The 19,053-nt window shown below is 52.7% G+C and overlaps 2 protein-coding genes across 2 annotated transcripts; both read left to right on the top strand.

Annotated features, from left to right (window-relative positions):
• The first annotated feature begins 1,682 nt into the window (after positions 1-1,682).
• LOC130141532 (uncharacterized) lies at positions 1,683-8,127 on the top strand. Its single transcript, XM_056322552.1, has 8 exons — positions 1,683-1,732; positions 3,078-3,213; positions 3,287-3,340; positions 4,531-4,801; positions 5,660-5,733; positions 7,252-7,357; positions 7,686-7,868; positions 7,985-8,127. Exons 1-8 carry the CDS (start codon positions 1,683-1,685, stop codon positions 8,125-8,127), a joined length of 1,017 nt encoding a protein of 338 aa, XP_056178527.1.
• Positions 8,128-11,765: 3,638 nt separating this feature from the next.
• LOC130141519 (uncharacterized) lies at positions 11,766-19,034 on the top strand. Its single transcript, XM_056322529.1, has 9 exons — positions 11,766-11,815; positions 13,161-13,296; positions 13,370-13,423; positions 14,614-14,884; positions 15,743-15,816; positions 17,296-17,401; positions 17,730-18,003; positions 18,591-18,669; positions 18,971-19,034. The coding sequence occupies exons 1-9, from the start codon at positions 11,766-11,768 to the stop codon at positions 19,025-19,027; spliced, it is 1,101 nt and encodes a 366-aa protein (XP_056178504.1). The 3' UTR covers positions 19,028-19,034.
• Positions 19,035-19,053: the final 19 nt, after the last annotated feature.

Raw genomic sequence — 19,053 nt, 5'->3', positions numbered from 1 at the left:
TTCATTTACACAGCGAGGTATAAACAGCATCGATACAAAGTCTGTGTTATTTGTAATCACAAATAATTAATTGTAATAAATATGTATCAAGTAACTTTGCAGCACGCCTTTCAGGGCCAAGACGCAGATATGTTCCACTCGGACGTGCTCTCTGGAAGGAGAAGACGGACATTAGCAGCATTTTCTGACTCACAGCCATACTCCCGGCCTTGGAGAGCACCGGCATTCCCAGCTCTCCGGCCCCTGGGAGCAAGTCCACCCAAGGCGCCGAGGCCTTGGAACGGGGGCGTGAAACCCAAACCAAACGCGCCATCCACGGGCCAGGAACAACCCCCAAGCGCATTGCTGGCAGCAACACCAGCGCCACAAACTTCCACCGACCTCCTTCGCGCTTCCCTGTGGCACTTGCCTGGGAACACGCATCCCAGACGGGAACAAAGCGGCTCCCAGCCGCGCCTTCTGCTTAGTTTTCCCCTTGGTCTCCGTCAGCTCCGCGTGTGTTTGCGCTTACTCCGAGTCATTTCTCAGCTACAGATACGCTTCTACCAGGAAATGGACAAGATTCAAGAGTAAATATTCTTCTGACATGTATCCGGCTCTTGGAAAGGGCAATACGCGACAGACAGGTAATAACACAGCTTTCCTAAGCGCAGGAGCTGCAGGCTCTGGATGCCAACAACTAGCTCTACAACTGTTGCGCACACGTTGATTTTTTTTTCACCATTCGCTGACAGAACAAGAATATACACACTTGTGTAGGCTTTTCTCTCTTCCTCACATTTGATCTTCAGGTTTGCAGTTCTCCTCACCTCGAGGAACTCCATTTAATGTAGGGAAGCCCGCACGTCCTCAGCTCCATCTCTAGAGGGCTCAGCATAGTCTGGAGCTGCAGGGGAATGATGGACCCAAGGCCAGCACGCGCTGCAGTCATGCACGCCGGAGTCTGCAGCTCACGCACCCTCAAGCTGTGGATCGCTGTTGCGTACACATCCTTGTTCTTCCACCTGCAAGGGCAGAGATCCAGGACAAAAAGGAGAGCGCGTAAGAGCCCTCGTGCCCTGCCCCAGCCGCAATGAGGAGAGCGCGGAACCGCATTGCGCAGCCGCCGGCCGGGCTGGCCCGGGGGCAGGGCTGAAGCACCGCCAGGAGCAGTGGGGCGGGGCCGAGTGCATCGGCGGGGCGGAGCCTGGCCGTGGAAGGGAAGGGGGCGGGTCCCGGCCGGGAAAGGGGGTGGGGCCTGGCCGCGTGCCACCGCCCGTTGCCACGGCGCTGGGGAGCGCGGGTCGATTGTTGCGTGGATTGTTGGGTCGATTGTTGGGTGCGTTGTTGGGTGGATTGTCGGGTGCGTTGTTGGGCTGGACCCATCCCCGCAGAGCTGGGAGCGCCCGCAGCCGGGAGCGGGGAGCAGCTCTGCCCGTGCTGCGCCGCACCAGGCCCCTCGCACTGCCGTAGCCGCTTTCCCTGCAGTGCTGAGAGCGCAGCCATCTCTCCTGAGCTCTCTGCTCACCTACCCACGTCCCTAGCCACCTGCCCACCCACCCACCCACCCCCGTCCCCATCTTCCTTCCCCCCTACACACCCACCTCCCTCACCATCTTCCTCCCTACACACCTGCCCCCCGCCAGGGAGGCCCGGGGCCGAGGCAGCAGGAGGAACCCGGCTCTTCATCCCAGGACACAGCCATGCCCTCGGCCGCCGATAACCAGGCGGCAACGCTGCGGTGCGGTCACTGGTAAGGCATGCAGCGGAGGCTGCCAGGGGTCTCCGGGAGCCATCACTGCACACACATCCATACGTATCCCCTTGACATGCTGCCACGGGCTGGGAGGGGCAGCTCACTAACGAACATGCCCCCTTCATTACAAACGGCTGGCACGTGGTTCTGCAGTGTCAGGGCCTGACAACCTGCTCAGCCTTGACTCAAGTTTCTGACTTGAGCACGTAGGCAGGAACCAAAGTATTTGGTAGAAACAAAGACTTGGTTTTCAGCGAGGCACATGTGAACTCCATGGTTCCAAGTTCCGGTTCAGCATCTGGCAGAAGCCGGGATGTTGAAAACAGAACCAAGAGGCACCTCCTGCTTCTCTCTGATGACGCTTCCCTTTTCCCAGCCACACCGGTGTCGGTAATACATTCGCCGACAGCGATGCCAGCTCAGAAGTTACCTCCTGAGTACAAGCAACTAAAGACATTCCCTTTTTTTCCCCAAAGGGACGTGGGACTCCAAGCAGTTTCTGGCAGCATCAGCCCGGCTGGTTTGCAAGCAGCTGTGTACGTGCAGTTGAGATGCTGCTGTTGGACTTTGCTGCTTTGCCGGGCTGTTGCCTGCTCGGGATCTGGCCAAGGAGAAAACTGAACGGCTCTGCTGGTTTTCTCCTTGGTGACATGGGAAGGCACAACAGGTTATAGAACTAATGCTGGTGTTCTGAGTTGTGCTTTAGTCTGGGGAGCATCGTCTAGAAAGGATGCTACCTGCCTGAGGCAGGAACAAGGGCGAAGCTCAGAGTGCCTCAGTTCTTTTTGGATCTTCTCTGTTTGTAAGCCTTGCCTTGTCCTCCAGACAGGAAAATGAGTCTTTTTTTGGGAAGGGGGTGAGCGGGGGAGTGTTGGCTCCAGAGTAAGATGGCTACTGCTATCATTCACTGAGCAAATCTGGCCCAAGAGGGTCTGTTCTGTAGTTTTTCCGAGCAGAGCACTGTTCGACCTCTCATAGCCCGGTTAGTTTCAGGAAGAAACTGTGATCTTCACGGATGAGTTTACTAATTAGTTCATCACCTTGAACCTGGTGATAACTTGTTTATGCTGCAAAATTTGCCTTTCTCATAATGAAACCCACCCCCCTTGATTTTATCTCCATGTAGTGTGAACATTGTGACCTTTGCATGCTATAGGCGTTAATATCCCACCTATGAAGGAACGTGGAGGCCTGGCTGGGCTTGCCTTGCTCTTTAGTTACTCGGTTCTCTAAACCATGAATTCATCAAAAGCTTTCTTAGGATTTTTGTGTTGTGAAAAACTGCTTGCGACTGTGGTCAGTGTTATTTTCTGCAAAGTAACCTCTGTGATGTTTCTCATAGCAACAAGGATATTCCTGCCTCTAATTTCACGATTCATGAAGTCCACTGCAGCAGATTTCTTGCAGCGTGCCAGTACTGCGAGGTTTACATCCCGATTTCGGAAATGAAGAACCATTTTGCATCTGAGCACGTGGAGGTGAGAAACGCATTCCTCCTCTAAAACTGCTGTCCTCTGTGGCAATTAATCTCATGAGGTCTGTTTATTGTAGGTTACCTGCGAGTGTGGGATGAAGATGGAAAAACAACACTTGGAGGACCACAAGGTTGGTGAACATCTGTTGATGTTAGGAGATGTTTTGAAGCTACTCGATGGCATTTCCAAGCACCGATTCCAGAGCCTTTCTGTCAGCCAGGAGCCGGACTCCAAATTGTGATTGAGGCACCCTTTTTATCGAGCCCTAAATTCACACCCTCTGAGAGAAGGTGGTTGGAAACTGCCTTCAAGCAGTGGAGCCTGCTCAAGTCTTCATATCCAAGGGTTATCTGCGATAATTGGTGATTTTGTCCTTGTTAGTGATGAGGATGAAAAATGGTGCGCTGTTTCAGAAACACCGAATATGATGAACTCCACTTCTTCCGGTCCTTTCACATGACGCATTTCTGACTGCTGCAGTGGTCATGTGCATTTTAATAAGTCATGATGTCCAACAGACTTTGAAAAGAGTTTGTAAAATCAACAGGGGTTTTTTCAATTTCTGACTCCAGTTGGCTGCCGTCACAGGCAATCTTGTAATCAATGTCAGCCCCTTCCCTTCCTATGGCCCCCCCTTGCAGACAGCTCTGCAAGTGCCACCTAAGTCTGCTTATTGCTGACAAACAAAGGATTTTCAAACGGTGAAGATATGACCAGGTCAAACCCCTGGAAGCACTTCATCCTGCACGTTTGTGCGTAGTGGTTCTAGTTTTGCCTGTAAAGCAAATGATGACGTATTCTTGCAGCATCTGCTATTCTAACAGGGCTTTCATCTCTCTGTAACCCCTCTGGAAGGGCAACTTACCTGTCATTCAGTCGCGGGTGAAGGACATAGGCAAGCAATTCTTGCCGAGTAGTAAGTGAGCTGTAAATCTGTTCCCTCGCAGAACACACACGGAGAAGTTTTCTTAGCAGTGCCCAGTGCAATGGGATCAGGACTGGGTTTTGAGACTGTCCCTGAAAGCTATCTTCAAGAAGCACAGTGGGAAGGAATCTGCTGTCCAAGTATGACAGGTTTTAAAGGAATGTCCTGAGTCTTCGGAGTGCTTCAGCTGGCGTGTTTATGACTACACAGGTTACACAGCCTGCTGGTCTTCACATTTCTCACGTGCTATCTTACTCCAGGCTATCCTTCAGCGTAGCTTTAGATCTGGCTAAAGAAAGAATGGACCGCTCAGCTCTTCAGCAAACGGGGAACCTCCCTCCACCTTTGCCTCGCTCTTCCATATGTGAAGAATAATCCCTCGTTCTATTTTCCAGGCGTTTGTGTGCCTTCTGCGACTTGTCCTCTGCCCTTACTGCGAAATACAGCTGCCTTTGAGAGCCATGGTTGACCATGAACTTTACTGCAGCACACGGACGGAGGAATGCGAAAACTGCCACCGCTACATACTGGTGCGAGACCTGAAAGAACATCCTCGGGTCTGCGGGCTAGTGGGGGTACAAACCCGAGGAAGTGCACCGTCTGACTTTGAGGATGAGGATGCACATTTGCAAGACCTCCGGCACAGTGGAAGAGAATCAGGAACAGGTAACTGTGCTGGGCCACTGTGGGGAATGCCCAAGGGGCTAGAAAAGCAGATTTATAGCAGCTGTGTAGGGGACACCCCTTAAGGACATTAGCAGAAGCAATGTTTCAGCAGCACAAAGAAATCAGAAGCGAGGTGAGGTGCAGAGATGAGTAATAACCAGCTTCATATGGGACATTTGGCAGCCGATCCAAGCGTAAGGGTTTGTAACTCTTTCTGGGAAAACACTGGGTAATGACAGCTCCAGAGCCACTGGGAGTGGGCTGATTTTCCCGTGGAACAGAACTGCAAAGGTATAAGCCAGCTACACAGAGGACTGCTGAGGTCCCTGGGGCGAGAGCCCAGGCCACTGCCGGTTCTTTTGTCTCAAAGTATCGAGCTTCGCAATGAAAGCGGGAGTTGTTTGCTCGCGGCACATTCTGCCTGGGGTTGTGCGGCAGCTGCGCTCCTCCTCGGTTAAGCAGCAGGGTAGGTAAGATCTGGATGTGGGGTCACGTCTGTAGCACTGCGCATCTCTGCAGTGACGTCCCGGACATCGCTGAGACTATTATCAGCGGGGCAGACATGAAGCGTCAGCTGGTTGTGGAAGGAGAAATGGTGCTAAAGGATTTATTGGAGGCAGTCGTGGGCTTTTTTAGCAGACCGCTGGCTCTATCTTGGACCCCAAAACACTACTCTCACGCTGGATGGCGTGGATTTGCTGATGTGGAATGAATTCAGCAAGTGTGACTAGAGTAACTGTTGCCTTAACGTGTGCTCAGGTTGCCGTCCTGTGACACAGAACAGCAGCCTGTTGCGTAGGGATCCAACTGCGCCAGACTTCTCTCTGGTAGGGGATGTAACTCTGCTTTGCTTTGCAGATGATGAGCCCGTCACCCTGCCGTGTCAAAGTTGTGGCTTGCGGTACCCTATCTACGAGCGGATGGATCACGAGGTTTAGTATTTTCTTGTATTACCTACTGACAAATAATGATTTTGAAAGCTCTTGTAACGCAAACTAAACTAAAGGCCCTGGAGTTGTGCAACAGAAATGTTTGCCTTGCACATCCGAGTGATGTTAAAACCAGCATGTGTGGCCTTGCACATCCGAGTGATGTTAAAACCAGCATGTGTGGCTCACAGCTCAGGTGGGAGAGGAGCAGAGGCGTGTAACCTGTGTAGGTAAGAGGGGAAGGAGGCAACGCAGGCTGTCCATCTAGGAGATGGAGGAATGTCTCGCAGGGTAGATGTGAAGAGAGAGAGAGAGAGAAAGGTTAAGGACGTGAATCTATCGGGAGCTCAGGCTAAGCGAGGAGCGGTGGGTTTATGAAGTGCTGAGTGCCGCACAGCGCTCAGCAGGGGATTCAGACGCTTCTCGATATTGCTGCCTGGTATTTCTGCTATGGAGAGAACACCAGGTCTTGGTGCTGCTGAAGCTGTTACTGCTGTTCAAGAACACTGGACAGGTACCAACTAGACCGCTTGGTGCTTTAATGCTTCCGTACACCTAAAGAGCAGAGTCGGGGAGGGGGGTGCCCGCGGAAGAGGCAGTCCTCTGGGCTTCGCTGCTAGGACAGAGAAGCTAGGAAAACGCTACGCTCGCTCATTTTCTCTTTCACGGCTCTTTTGCATTCTTACAGTCCTAACTAGTGACGTTGTGTTTTGCTGGTTGGTTCTTCTGGGCCTTTCCTGTCCTAGGTGATAGTAAAGTCAGTATGAATAGAAATGAGATCTGACAAAATTTCATAGCTTACCACGTGTTAAATGGTCGTGCTGACAGGAAGGACAAGTCCCATCCACCTCCTATGGCAGCTGGCTGGTGGAAGACGACTTTATCTCACAAAGATAACGGATGCTTTCCTTTCTAGTTCCTATTTTTGTTTTGTGGGTTTCTGTCGTCTCCTTTTGTTATTCCTCGATGCAATTAACCGGCAGGAAAACATGACGTTATAACAAGGATAGCCAAGAGGGGCACTTCTGTGGGCAGCATGACTTGGAAATCACTGTTAAACTGATTTTTGTCTTTGCATTTGGTTTTTAAGATGCCACTCATAGCAGGCCAATATCAGGAACCTGATCAGAGCTACCCTGACAGGACTCTAGGGCTGCTTTCCCCATGCTTGGCACTGGCTTTCCAGGGTCATGTGTAGGTGTGAGAGGCACAAGCATGAACAGGAGCAGGTAGGGTTGTTGGCTGGCTGGCGGCAAGGCCCCAGCTACGGGGTGGTTCTGTTCAGCAGGACCGGCTCATGCTGCCAGGTCCAGTTTTGCTCAGGTCCTGTGATAGCCAGTCATTCTTCCTAAGCTCTGGGTAAGAGCAAATGCACGTGTCAGCAAACGATACCTACCTCTTCCGAACAAACAGTTCCCTACTAACCTTCACCTTGCTGAGGGGGGATGCTCTGCAGTGCTTTTATGGGGATAAGTCTGAATAAACTGTCATGGAAACAGACAGACATCTGTTTTGCTTTAGCTCGTCTGTGTGCTGCGCCCAGCAGCTGAGGACTCCATGCCTCCTAAAGCCAAGAGGCAGAGACAAGAATCAGCAGAGCCACCCTGGACAAGAAGCAAGTGCCAAGGTATGGGCAAAACACAGACTGACACACGCACGGTTTTCCTTTACGTTGCAGGAACACTGGGCGTGTTCCAAGCTCAGTAGATGTTGTTACCCTGTTTGGTCTCCAAAATTTACAAATCTTCGATCCTCCACCATTTTATGCAAGAAAGATGAAATCCTTAGAACTCAGTATCCTCAAAGATCTTGGTTGCAAAGCTGTATGCTGCTGGAATGGCAGTTGGCTCTACTTTTGTTACCTGAATGGTCTTGAATCTCTCCGGCTGCATTGACTGTTTCTGTGAAGCGCTGTGTTTGTGTCATCTGAGGAGATGTTTCTCCTTGGCGCACAGGTCGCTGCATGAAGAAGGAGCCTGGACCTCCTGCAGAAGAGGCCCAGCTGCCGAGGAGACCAAGGAAAACGGCAACCGGCAGGAATGCACAGCTGCCCGCTCCCACCTCACGAGGGAAGGCCAGGAAGAAGGCGGCCGGCAAGAGGGGCAGAGCGAGGAAGAGAGGGGCCTGTGAACGTGCAGGTGCGTCACCATCCCCTCAGAGGCCTGCCAAGTGCTCCCGCTCGGAACCCTTCACGTCCGGCCCATCAAGATATTCTCCGAGCCAGCCAAGGTAACACCTCTGCCTTCCGTTCCAGGCAGCCGCGCCGGGGCTGCCCCGAAGGGTGAGGGGCCGGCGGCGCTGCGGGAACAAGTTTTGCTCTGCTGGGAGCAGGGGCGCAGCCTCAGCCTGGCGCACTCGCGTCTTCAGGCGGCAGCGACCCAGCAGCGGCGGCAGTGACAAATGCATTTCAGTCCTCTGCCTTGTCCCCTTGCGCTGCAAACCTGGGTGCCCTCATGTGTGCTTGCAGCTGAAAGGGTGTCGCTCCATGTAACGCGGCTGGTGCTTATCCGCGTGTCAAACAGCAAAGGTAGACTTTTATAGCCAAGTAGAACGGGCAAAAGGGTCCCTGGGAGACAGTGTCGCAGAGCGCCTTGGTCCCTGTCCAAGGCAGCGCCCTCACCTGAGCTTTCCTCTCTGCTCTTTGAGTACAATCTGGTGGTTCTGCTCCAAAAGAAGTGGGTCAGGGCTCAGGAGAAGCTTCCTCACAGCCCCCGCAAAGTCTCCCTGGTGTGAAGGACCTGTGCTCAGTTAGCAGTGAGAGCGCTGACGTGGGTGGGCTGGCTTCCTCTGAAAGCATCCCTCTCCATCCTTGACAGCACCAGCAGCGAAGGAGAAAGCAGCCTCAGGACACAGCACACGGGCTGCTCCATGCAGCTGCAGGCGCCGGATCCAGAGGTGAGGCAGCCAGCGCAGAGCAGAGCAGAGCGCGTGGCGTCGCTCCCCGCGTCGGGTGCGCTACGGCATGAAGCGCTGAGGGCTGACGTGCTGTGGGCTCGCTGCACGCTGGGCTCATCCTGAGCGGGGCTTGCTGGGAGGAGAGGGCAGCGCCTGCCCTGCTGCTCCTCACGGCGCTTTGTTCAGGGGCGTGAGCTGATGTTACAGCCCTTCCTGCACCAGCGAGGCTCTTATCAGTGGCTTCCACTCAGGGACTCTTTGCAAACAGCATTTTCACTTGTTCTTTTTCCCTTTCCCTTTAGCTGATGACCAGGAGCCAGGCAGCTTCGCAGCCACAGGGGAACGGACCCAGCAACTGATAAAGCCACGTTCGGCCCTCTGCGGACTAATTCCATGCAGTAGAAGTCATTTCTTTTAGCATAAGAAAATTACTATGTTGCCATGTCATTGAATTTCTACAGATATTGTCATTTACAAATAAATTATTTATTTTTGCACAGGAGAATTCCTATATTGCCACGTCACTGAGTTTCTACAAATTTAGATAGGTATAGGCAGTTATAGCTACAGCTGGCTATAGGCATAGGCGGCTACAGGCAGTGATCACGATATATACAGGTACTTTTAGGGTGTTCAAGTATACTACAGGTTTTCACTCCTATGATCTATACCAGTAGCACCCCACGCTAGCGGCCCCCACCGTGACCTTGAAACCCCCCTGGGCTGTGTTTCTGTGCCGGCTCTTTGATTACTCCCTGACGCAGTGTTTCTGACCCCCTGAGATTTGAGCCCCTTGTGCCAGTCAGTCTCGAGCGGAGTGAGGCCCCCCCGGAGCCGTGTGCCGCAGAGGGGTGTCCGGAGCTCCCCACCTGCGGGAGGCCAGACAGTCTGCAGCGTTGTTTCCAGCAGCTCCGTTCCCCTGCACCAGCGCAGCTGCAGCAGCCCAGGAGTTAATTCTTTCCAGCCCCAAAGAAGGACACGATACATCTCAAGGGATGTTAAGAATCTCCTTTATGCAAGTTACACTCCATGGCCAAGAGCACTTAACAGGTTAATGCTGCGAACGGTACCGAGATGGACACACACCAAGCCAGAACTAATACCCAGCTCCAGAGTTCTGCCATTGTGTAGTGTAATTTTACATTCTGAATGAATAGATAGTTGTAAAAAAAAAAAAAAAATCACAAACCAATCTCTGCTTTGACAAACAAGCCTGTTACAGACAAGGTCAAGTGATTTAGAGCACAAGGAAGTGATGATGATTAGAAAAAGCTTTAATTAGAAGGCCATTTGAGCTCCAGGCAAACCGCTGCAGCACTTCCATTCTAGTGGCATTAAAAAAACCCAACCAACCAAAGAAACAAAAAGCCAGTGCCGCCCCCACCCCCGAGCTCCTCCTCTTGCAGGGCTCAGACCATCCCTCTGAGAAAACCAGCCGGTGAAGGGTATTTACCGGTGTGACATTTCTGCAGGATAAGAAGCTTCATTTACACAGCGAGGTATAAACAGCATCAATACAAAGTCTGTGTTATTTGTAATCACAAATAATTAATTGTAATAAATATGTATCAAGTAACTTTGCAGCACGCCTTTCAGGGCCAAGACGCAGATATGTTCCACTCGGACGTGCTCTCTGGAAGGAGAAGACGGACATTAGCAGCATTTTCTGACTCACAGCCGTACTCCCGGCCTTGGAGAACACCGGCATTCCCAGCTCTCCGGCCCCTGGGAGCAAGTCCACCCAAGGCGCCGAGGCCTTGGAACGGGGGCGTGAAACCCAAACCAAACGCGCCATCCACGGGCCAGGAACAACCCCCAAGCGCATTGCTGGCAGCAACACCAGCGCCACAAACTTCCACCGACCTCCTTCGCGCTTCCCTGTGGCACTTGCCTGGGAACACGCATCCCAGACGGGAACAAAGCGGCTCCCAGCCGCGCCTTCTGCTTAGTTTTCCCCTTGGTCTCCGTCAGCTCCGCGTGTGTTTGCGCTTACTCCGAGTCATTTCTCAGCTACAGATACGCTTCTACCAGGAAATGGACAAGATTCAAGAGTAAATATTCTTCTGACATGTATCCGGCTCTTGGAAAGGGCAATACGCGACAGACAGGTAATAACACAGCTTTCCTAAGCGCAGGAGCTGCAGGCTCTGGATGCCAACAACTAGCTCTACAACTGTTGCGCACACGTTGATTTTTTTTTCACCATTCGCTGACAGAACAAGAATATACACACTTGTGTAGGCTTTTCTCTCTTCCTCACATTTGATCTTCAGGTTTGCAGTTCTCCTCACCTCGAGGAACTCCATTTAATGTAGGGAAGCCCGCACGTCCTCAGCTCCATCTCTAGAGGGCTCAGCATAGTCTGGAGCTGCAGGGGAATGATGGACCCAAGGCCAGCACGCGCTGCAGTCATGCACGCCGGAGTCTGCAGCTCACGCACCCTCAAGCTGTGGATCGCTGTTGCGTACACATCCTTGTTCTTCCACCTGCAAGGGCAGAGATCCAGGACAAAAAGGAGAGCGCGTAAGAGCCCTCGTGCCCTGCCCCAGCCGCAATGAGGAGAGCGCGGAACCGCATTGCGCAGCCGCCGGCCGGGCTGGCCCGGGGGCAGGGCTGAAGCACCGCCAGGAGCAGTGGGGCGGGGCCGAGTGCATCGGCGGGGCGGAGCCTGGCCGTGGAAGGGAAGGGGGCGGGTCCCGGCCGGGAAAGGGGGTGGGGCCTGGCCGCGTGCCACCGCCCGTTGCCACGGCGCTGGGGAGCGCGGGTCGATTGTTGCGTGGATTGTTGGGTTGATTGTTGGGTGCGTTGTTGGGCTGGACCCATCCCCGCAGAGCTGGGAGCGCCCGCAGCCGGGAGCGGGGAGCAGCTCTGCCCGTGCTGCGCCGCACCAGGCCCCTCGCACTGCCGTAGCCGCTTTCCCTGCAGTGCTGAGAGCGCAGCCGTCTCTCCTGAGCTCTCTGCTCACCTACCCACGTCCCTAGCCACCTGCCCACCCACCCACCCACCCCCGTCCCCATCTTCCTTCCCCCCTACACACCCACCTCCCTCACCATCTTCCTCCCTACACACCTGCCCCCCGCCAGGGAGGCCCGGGGCCGAGGCAGCAGGAGGAACCCGGCTCTTCATCCCAGGACACAGCCATGCCCTCGGCCGCCGATAACCAGGCGGCAACGCTGCGGTGCGGTCACTGGTAAGGCATGCAGCGGAGGCTGCCAGGGGTCTCCGGGAGCCATCACTGCACACACATCCATACGTATCCCCTTGACATGCTGCCACGGGCTGGGAGGGGCAGCTCACTAACGAACATGCCCCCTTCATTACAAACGGCTGGCACGTGGTTCTGCAGTGTCAGGGCCTGACAACCTGCTCAGCCTTGACTCAAGTTTCTGACTTGAGCACGTAGGCAGGAACCAAAGTATTTGGTAGAAACAAAGACTTGGTTTTCAGCGAGGCACACGTGAACTCCATGGTTCCAAGTTCCGGTTCAGCATCTGGCAGAAGCCGGGATGTTGAAAACAGAACCAAGAGGCACCTCCTGCTTCTCTCTGATGACGCTTCCCTTTTCCCAGCCACACCGGTGTCGGTAATACATTCGCCGACAGCGATGCCAGCTCAGAAGTTACCTCCTGAGTACAAGCAACTAAAGACATTCCCTTTTTTTCCCCAAAGGGACGTGGGACTCCAAGCAGTTTCTGGCAGCATCAGCCCGGCTGGTTTGCAAGCAGCTGTGTACGTGCAGTTGAGATGCTGCTGTTGGACTTTGCTGCTTTGCCGGGCTGTTGCCTGCTCGGGATCTGGCCAAGGAGAAAACTGAACGGCTCTGCTGGTTTTCTCCTTGGTGACATGGGAAGGCACAACAGGTTATAGAACTAATGCTGGTGTTCTGAGTTGTGCTTTAGTCTGGGGAGCATCGTCTAGAAAGGATGCTACCTGCCTGAGGCAGGAACAAGGGCGAAGCTCAGAGTGCCTCAGTTCTTTTTGGATCTTCTCTGTTTGTAAGCCTTGCCTTGTCCTCCAGACAGGAAAATGAGTCTTTTTTTGGGAAGGGGGTGAGCGGGGGAGTGTTGGCTCCAGAGTAAGATGGCTACTGCTATCATTCACTGAGCAAATCTGGCCCAAGAGGGTCTGTTCTGTAGTTTTTCCGAGCAGAGCACTGTTCGACCTCTCATAGCCCGGTTAGTTTCAGGAAGAAACTGTGATCTTCACGGATGAGTTTACTAATTAGTTCATCACCTTGAACCTGGTGATAACTTGTTTATGCTGCAAAATTTGCCTTTCTCATAATGAAACCCACCCCCCTTGATTTTATCTCCATGTAGTGTGAACATTGTGACCTTTGCATGCTATAGGCGTTAATATCCCACCTATGAAGGAACGTGGAGGCCTGGCTGGGCTTGCCTTGCTCTTTAGTTACTCGGTTCTCTAAACCATGAATTCATCAAAAGCTTTCTTAGGATTTTTGTGTTGTGAAAAACTGCTTGCGACTGTGGTCAGTGTTATTTTCTGCAAAGTAACCTCTGTGATGTTTCTCATAGCAACAAGGATATTCCTGCCTCTAATTTCACGATTCATGAAGTCCACTGCAGCAGATTTCTTGCAGCGTGCCAGTACTGCGAGGTTTACATCCCGATTTCGGAAATGAAGAACCATTTTGCATCTGAGCACGTGGAGGTGAGAAACGCATTCCTCCTCTAAAACTGCTGTCCTCTGTGGCAATTAATCTCATGAGGTCTGTTTATTGTAGGTTACCTGCGAGTGTGGGATGAAGATGGAAAAACAACACTTGGAGGACCACAAGGTTGGTGAACATCTGTTGATGTTAGGAGATGTTTTGAAGCTACTCGATGGCATTTCCAAGCACCGATTCCAGAGCCTTTCTGTCAGCCAGGAGCCGGACTCCAAATTGTGATTGAGGCACCCTTTTTATCGAGCCCTAAATTCACACCCTCTGAGAGAAGGTGGTTGGAAACTGCCTTCAAGCAGTGGAGCCTGCTCAAGTCTTCATATCCAAGGGTTATCTGCGATAATTGGTGATTTTGTCCTTGTTAGTGATGAGGATGAAAAATGGTGCGCTGTTTCAGAAACACCGAATATGATGAACTCCACTTCTTCCGGTCCTTTCACATGACGCATTTCTGACTGCTGCAGTGGTCATGTGCATTTTAATAAGTCATGATGTCCAACAGACTTTGAAAAGAGTTTGTAAAATCAACAGGGGTTTTTTCAATTTCTGACTCCAGTTGGCTGCCGTCACAGGCAATCTTGTAATCAATGTCAGCCCCTTCCCTTCCTATGGCCCCCCCTTGCAGACAGCTCTGCAAGTGCCACCTAAGTCTGCTTATTGCTGACAAACAAAGGATTTTCAAACGGTGAAGATATGACCAGGTCAAACCCCTGGAAGCACTTCATCCTGCACGTTTGTGCGTAGTGGTTCTAGTTTTGCCTGTAAAGCAAATGATGACGTATTCTTGCAGCATCTGCTATTCTAACAGGGCTTTCATCTCTCTGTAACCCCTCTGGAAGGGCAACTTACCTGTCATTCAGTCGCGGGTGAAGGACATAGGCAAGCAATTCTTGCCGAGTAGTAAGTGAGCTGTAAATCTGTTCCCTCGCAGAACACACACGGAGAAGTTTTCTTAGCAGTGCCCAGTGCAATGGGATCAGGACTGGGTTTTGAGACTGTCCCTGAAAGCTATCTTCAAGAAGCACAGTGGGAAGGAATCTGCTGTCCAAGTATGACAGGTTTTAAAGGAATGTCCTGAGTCTTCGGAGTGCTTCAGCTGGCGTGTTTATGACTACACAGGTTACACAGCCTGCTGGTCTTCACATTTCTCACGTGCTATCTTACTCCAGGCTATCCTTCAGCGTAGCTTTAGATCTGGCTAAAGAAAGAATGGACCGCTCAGCTCTTCAGCAAACGGGGAACCTCCCTCCACCTTTGCCTCGCTCTTCCATATGTGAAGAATAATCCCTCGTTCTATTTTCCAGGCGTTTGTGTGCCTTCTGCGACTTGTCCTCTGCCCTTACTGCGAAATACAGCTGCCTTTGAGAGCCATGGTTGACCATGAACTTTACTGCAGCACACGGACGGAGGAATGCGAAAACTGCCACCGCTACATACTGGTGCGAGACCTGAAAGAACATCCTCGGGTCTGCGGGCTAGTGGGGGTACAAACCCGAGGAAGTGCACCGTCTGACTTTGAGGATGAGGATGCACATTTGCAAGACCTCCGGCACAGTGGAAGAGAATCAGGAACAGGTAACTGTGCTGGGCCACTGTGGGGAATGCCCAAGGGGCTAGAAAAGCAGATTTATAGCAGCTGTGTAGGGGACACCCCTTAAGGACATTAGCAGAAGCAATGTTTCAGCAGCACAAAGAAATCAGAAGCGAGGTGAGGTGCAGAGATGAGTAATAACCAGCTTCATATGGGACATTTGGCAGCCGATCCAAGCGTAAGGGTTTGTAACTCTTTCTGGGAAAACACTGGGTAATGACAGCTCCAGAGCCACTGGGAGTGGGCTGATTTTCCCGTGGAACAGAACTGCAAAGGTATAAGCCAGCTACACAGAGGACTGCTGAGGTCCCTGGGGCGAGAGCCCAGGCCACTGCCGGTTCTTTTGTCTCAAAGTATCGAGCTTCGCAATGAAAGCGGGAGTTGTTTGCTCGCGGCACATTCTGCCTGGGGTTGTGCGGCAGCTGCGCTCCTCCTCGGTTAAGCAGCAGGGTAGGTAAGATCTGGATGTGGGGTCACGTCTGTAGCACTGCGCATCTCTGCAGTGACGTCCCGGACATCGCTGAGACTATTATCAGCGGGGCAGACATGAAGCGTCAGCTGGTTGTGGAAGGAGAAATGGTGCTAAAGGATTTATTGGAGGCAGTCGTGGGCTTTTTTAGCAGACCGCTGGCTCTATCTTGGACCCCAAAACACTACTCTCACGCTGGATGGCGTGGATTTGCTGATGTGGAATGAATTCAGCAAGTGTGACTAGAGTAACTGTTGCCTTAACGTGTGCTCAGGTTGCCGTCCTGTGACACAGAACAGCAGCCTGTTGCGTAGGGATCCAACTGCGCCAGACTTCTCTCTGGTAGGGGATGTAACTCTGCTTTGCTTTGCAGATGATGAGCCCGTCACCCTGCCGTGTCAAAGTTGTGGCTTGCGGTACCCTATCTACGAGCGGATGGATCACGAGGTTTAGTATTTTCTTGTATTACCTACTGACAAATAATGATTTTGAAAGCTCTAGTAACGCAAACTAAACTAAAGGCCCTGGAGTTGCGCAACAGAAATGTTTGCCTTGCACATCCGAGTGATGTTAAAACCAGCATGTGTGGCTCACAGCTCAGGTGGGAGAGGAGCAGAGGCGTGTAACCTGTGTAGGTAAGAGGGGAAGGAGGCAACGCAGGCTGTCCATCTAGGAGATGGAGGAATGTCTCGCAGGGTAGATGTGAAGAGAGAGAGAGAGAGAAAGGTTAAGGACGTGAATCTATCGGGAGCTCAGGCTAAGCGAGGAGCGGTGGGTTTATGAAGTGCTGAGTGCCGCACAGCGCTCAGCAGGGGATTCAGACGCTTCTCGATATTGCTGCCTGGTATTTCTGCTATGGAGAGAACACCAGGTCTTGGTGCTGCTGAAGCTGTTACTGCTGTTCAAGAACACTGGACAGGTACCAACTAGACCGCTTGGTGCTTTAATGCTTCCGTACACCTAAAGAGCAGAGTCGGGGAGGGGGGTGCCCGCGGAAGAGGCAGTCCTCTGGGCTTCGCTGCTAGGACAGAGAAGCTAGGAAAACGCTACGCTCGCTCATTTTCTCTTTCACGGCTCTTTTGCATTCTTACAGTCCTAACTAGTGACGTTGTGTTTTGCTGGTTGGTTCTTCTGGGCCTTTCCTGTCCTAGGTGATAGTAAAGTCAGTATGAATAGAAATGAGATCTGACAAAATTTCATAGCTTACCACGTGTTAAATGGTCGTGCTGACAGGAAGGACAAGTCCCATCCACCTCCTATGGCAGCTGGCTGGTGGAAGACGACTTTATCTCACAAAGATAACGGATGCTTTCCTTTCTAGTTCCTATTTTTGTTTTGTGGGTTTCTGTCGTCTCCTTTTGTTATTCCTCGATGCAATTAACCGGCAGGAAAACATGACGTTATAACAAGGATAGCCAAGAGGGGCACTTCTGTGGGCAGCATGACTTGGAAATCACTGTTAAACTGATTTTTGTCTTTGCATTTGGTTTTTAAGATGCCACTCATAGCAGGCCAATATCAGGAACCTGATCAGAGCTACCCTGACAGGACTCTAGGGCTGCTTTCCCCATGCTTGGCACTGGCTTTCCAGGGTCATGTGTAGGTGTGAGAGGCACAAGCATGAACAGGAGCAGGTAGGGTTGTTGGCTGGCTGGCGGCAAGGCCCCAGCTACGGGGTGGTTCTGTTCAGCAGGACCGGCTCATGCTGCCAGGTCCAGTTTTGCTCAGGTCCTGTGATAGCCAGTCATTCTTCCTAAGCTCTGGGTAAGAGCAAATGCACGTGTCAGCAAACGATACCTACCTCTTCCGAACAAACAGTTCCCTACTAACCTTCACCTTGCTGAGGGGGGATGCTCTGCAGTGCTTTTATGGGGATAAGTCTGAATAAACTGTCATGGAAACAGACAGACATCTGTTTTGCTTTAGCTCGTCTGTGTGCTGCGCCCAGCAGCTGAGGACTCCATGCCTCCTAAAGCCAAGAGGCAGAGACAAGAATCAGCAGAGCCACCCTGGACACGAAGCAAGTGCCAAGGTATGGGCAAAACACAGACTGACACACGCACGGTTTTCCTTTACGTTGCAGGAACACTGGGCGTGTTCCAAGCTCAGTAGATGTTGTTACCCTGTTTGGTCTCCAAAATTTACAAATCTTCGATCCTCCACCATTTTATGCAAGAAAGATGAAATCCTTAGAACTCAGTATCCTCAAAGATCTTGGTTGCAAAGCTGTATGCTGCTGGAATGGCAGTTGGCTCTACTTTTGTTACCTGAATGGTCTTGAATCTCTCCGGCTGCATTGACTGTTTCTGTGAAGCGCTGTGTTTGTGTCATCTGAGGAGATGTTTCTCCTTGGCGCACAGGTCGCTGCATGAAGAAGGAGCCTGGACCTCCTGCAGAAGAGGCCCAGCTGCCGAGGAGACCAAGGAAAACGGCAACCGGCAGGAATGCACAGCTGCCCGCTCCCACCTCACGAGGGAAGGCCAGGAAGAAGGCGGCCGGCAAGAGGGGCAGAGCGAGGAAGAGAGGGGCCTGTGAACGTGCAGGTGCGTCACCGTCCCCTCAGAGGCCTGCCAAGTGCTCCCGCTCGGAACCCTTCACGTCCGGCCCATCGAGATATTCTCCGAGCCAGCCAAGGTAACACCTCTGCCTTCCGTTCCAGGCAGCCGCGCCGGGGCTGCCCCGAAGGGTGAGGGGCCGGCGGCGCTGCAGGAACAAGTTTTGCTCTGCTGGGAGCAGGGGCGCAGCCTCAGCCTGGCGCACTCGCGTCTTCAGGCGGCAGCGACCCAGCAGCGGCGGCAGTGACAAATGCATTTCAGTCCTCTGCCTTGTCCCCTTGCGCTGCAAACCTGGGTGCCCTCATGTGTGCTTGCAGCTGAAAGGGTGTCACTCCATGTAACGCGGCTGGTGCTTATCCGCGTGTCAAACAGCAAAGGTAGACTTTTATAGCCAAGTAGAACGGGCAAAAGGGTCCCTGGGAGACAGTGTCGCAGAGCGCCTTGGTCCCTGTCCAAGGCAGCGCCCTCACCTGAGCTTTCCTCTCTGCTCTTTGAGTACAATCTGGTGGTTCTGCTCCAAAAGAAGTGGGTCAGGGCTCAGGAGAAGCTTCCTCACAGCCCCCGCAAAGTCTCCCTGGTGTGAAGGACCTGTGCTCAGTTAGCAGTGAGAGCGCTGACGTGGGTGGGCTGGCTTCCTCTGAAAGCATCCCTCTCCATCCTTGACAGCACCAGCAGCGAAGGAGAAAGCAGCCTCAGGACACAGCACACGGGCTGCTCCATGCAGCTGCAGGCGCCGGATCCAGAGGTGAGGCAGCCAGCGCAGAGCAGAGCAGAGCGCGTGGCGTCGCTCCCGCGTCGGGTGCGCTACGGCATGAAGCGCTGAGGGCTGACGTGCTGTGGGCTCGCTGCACGCTGGGCTCATCCTGAGCGGGGCTTGCTGGGAGGAGAGGGCAGCGCCTGCCCTGCTGCTCCTCACGGCGCTTTGTTCAGGGGCGTGAGCTGATGTTACAGCCCTTCCTGCACCAGCGAGGCTCTTATCAGTGGCTTCCACTCAGGGACTCTTTGCAAACAGCATTTTCACTTGTTCTTTTTCCCTTTCCCTTTAGCTGATGACCAGGAGCCAGGCAGCTTCGCAGCCACAGGGGAACGGACCCAGCAACTGATAAAGCCATGTTCGGCCCTCTGCGGA

This window comes from Falco biarmicus, chromosome 1 (genome assembly GCF_023638135.1).
Source record: "Falco biarmicus isolate bFalBia1 chromosome 1, bFalBia1.pri, whole genome shotgun sequence".
NCBI lineage: Eukaryota > Metazoa > Chordata > Aves > Falconiformes > Falconidae > Falco > Falco biarmicus.
Note: the sequence above shows the minus strand (reverse complement) of the source record. Positions and strands in the feature narration are given on the sequence as shown.

Bases quoted from the DNA above. Each gene is read 5' to 3' on its own strand.
- LOC130141532 (XM_056322552.1), top strand. From the start codon at position 1,683: ATGCCCTCGGCCGCCGATAACCAGGCGGCAACGCTGCGGTGCGGTCAC. The intron at 3,341-4,530 runs GTTGGTGAACAT...TCTATTTTCCAG, and splicing joins AACACTTGGAGGACCACAAG to GCGTTTGTGTGCCTTCTGCG. The intron at 4,802-5,659 runs GTAACTGTGCTG...TTTGCTTTGCAG, and splicing joins TGGAAGAGAATCAGGAACAG to ATGATGAGCCCGTCACCCTG.
- LOC130141519 (XM_056322529.1), top strand. From the start codon at position 11,766: ATGCCCTCGGCCGCCGATAACCAGGCGGCAACGCTGCGGTGCGGTCAC. The intron at 13,424-14,613 runs GTTGGTGAACAT...TCTATTTTCCAG, and splicing joins AACACTTGGAGGACCACAAG to GCGTTTGTGTGCCTTCTGCG. The intron at 18,670-18,970 runs GTGAGGCAGCCA...CTTTCCCTTTAG, and splicing joins TGCAGGCGCCGGATCCAGAG to CTGATGACCAGGAGCCAGGC.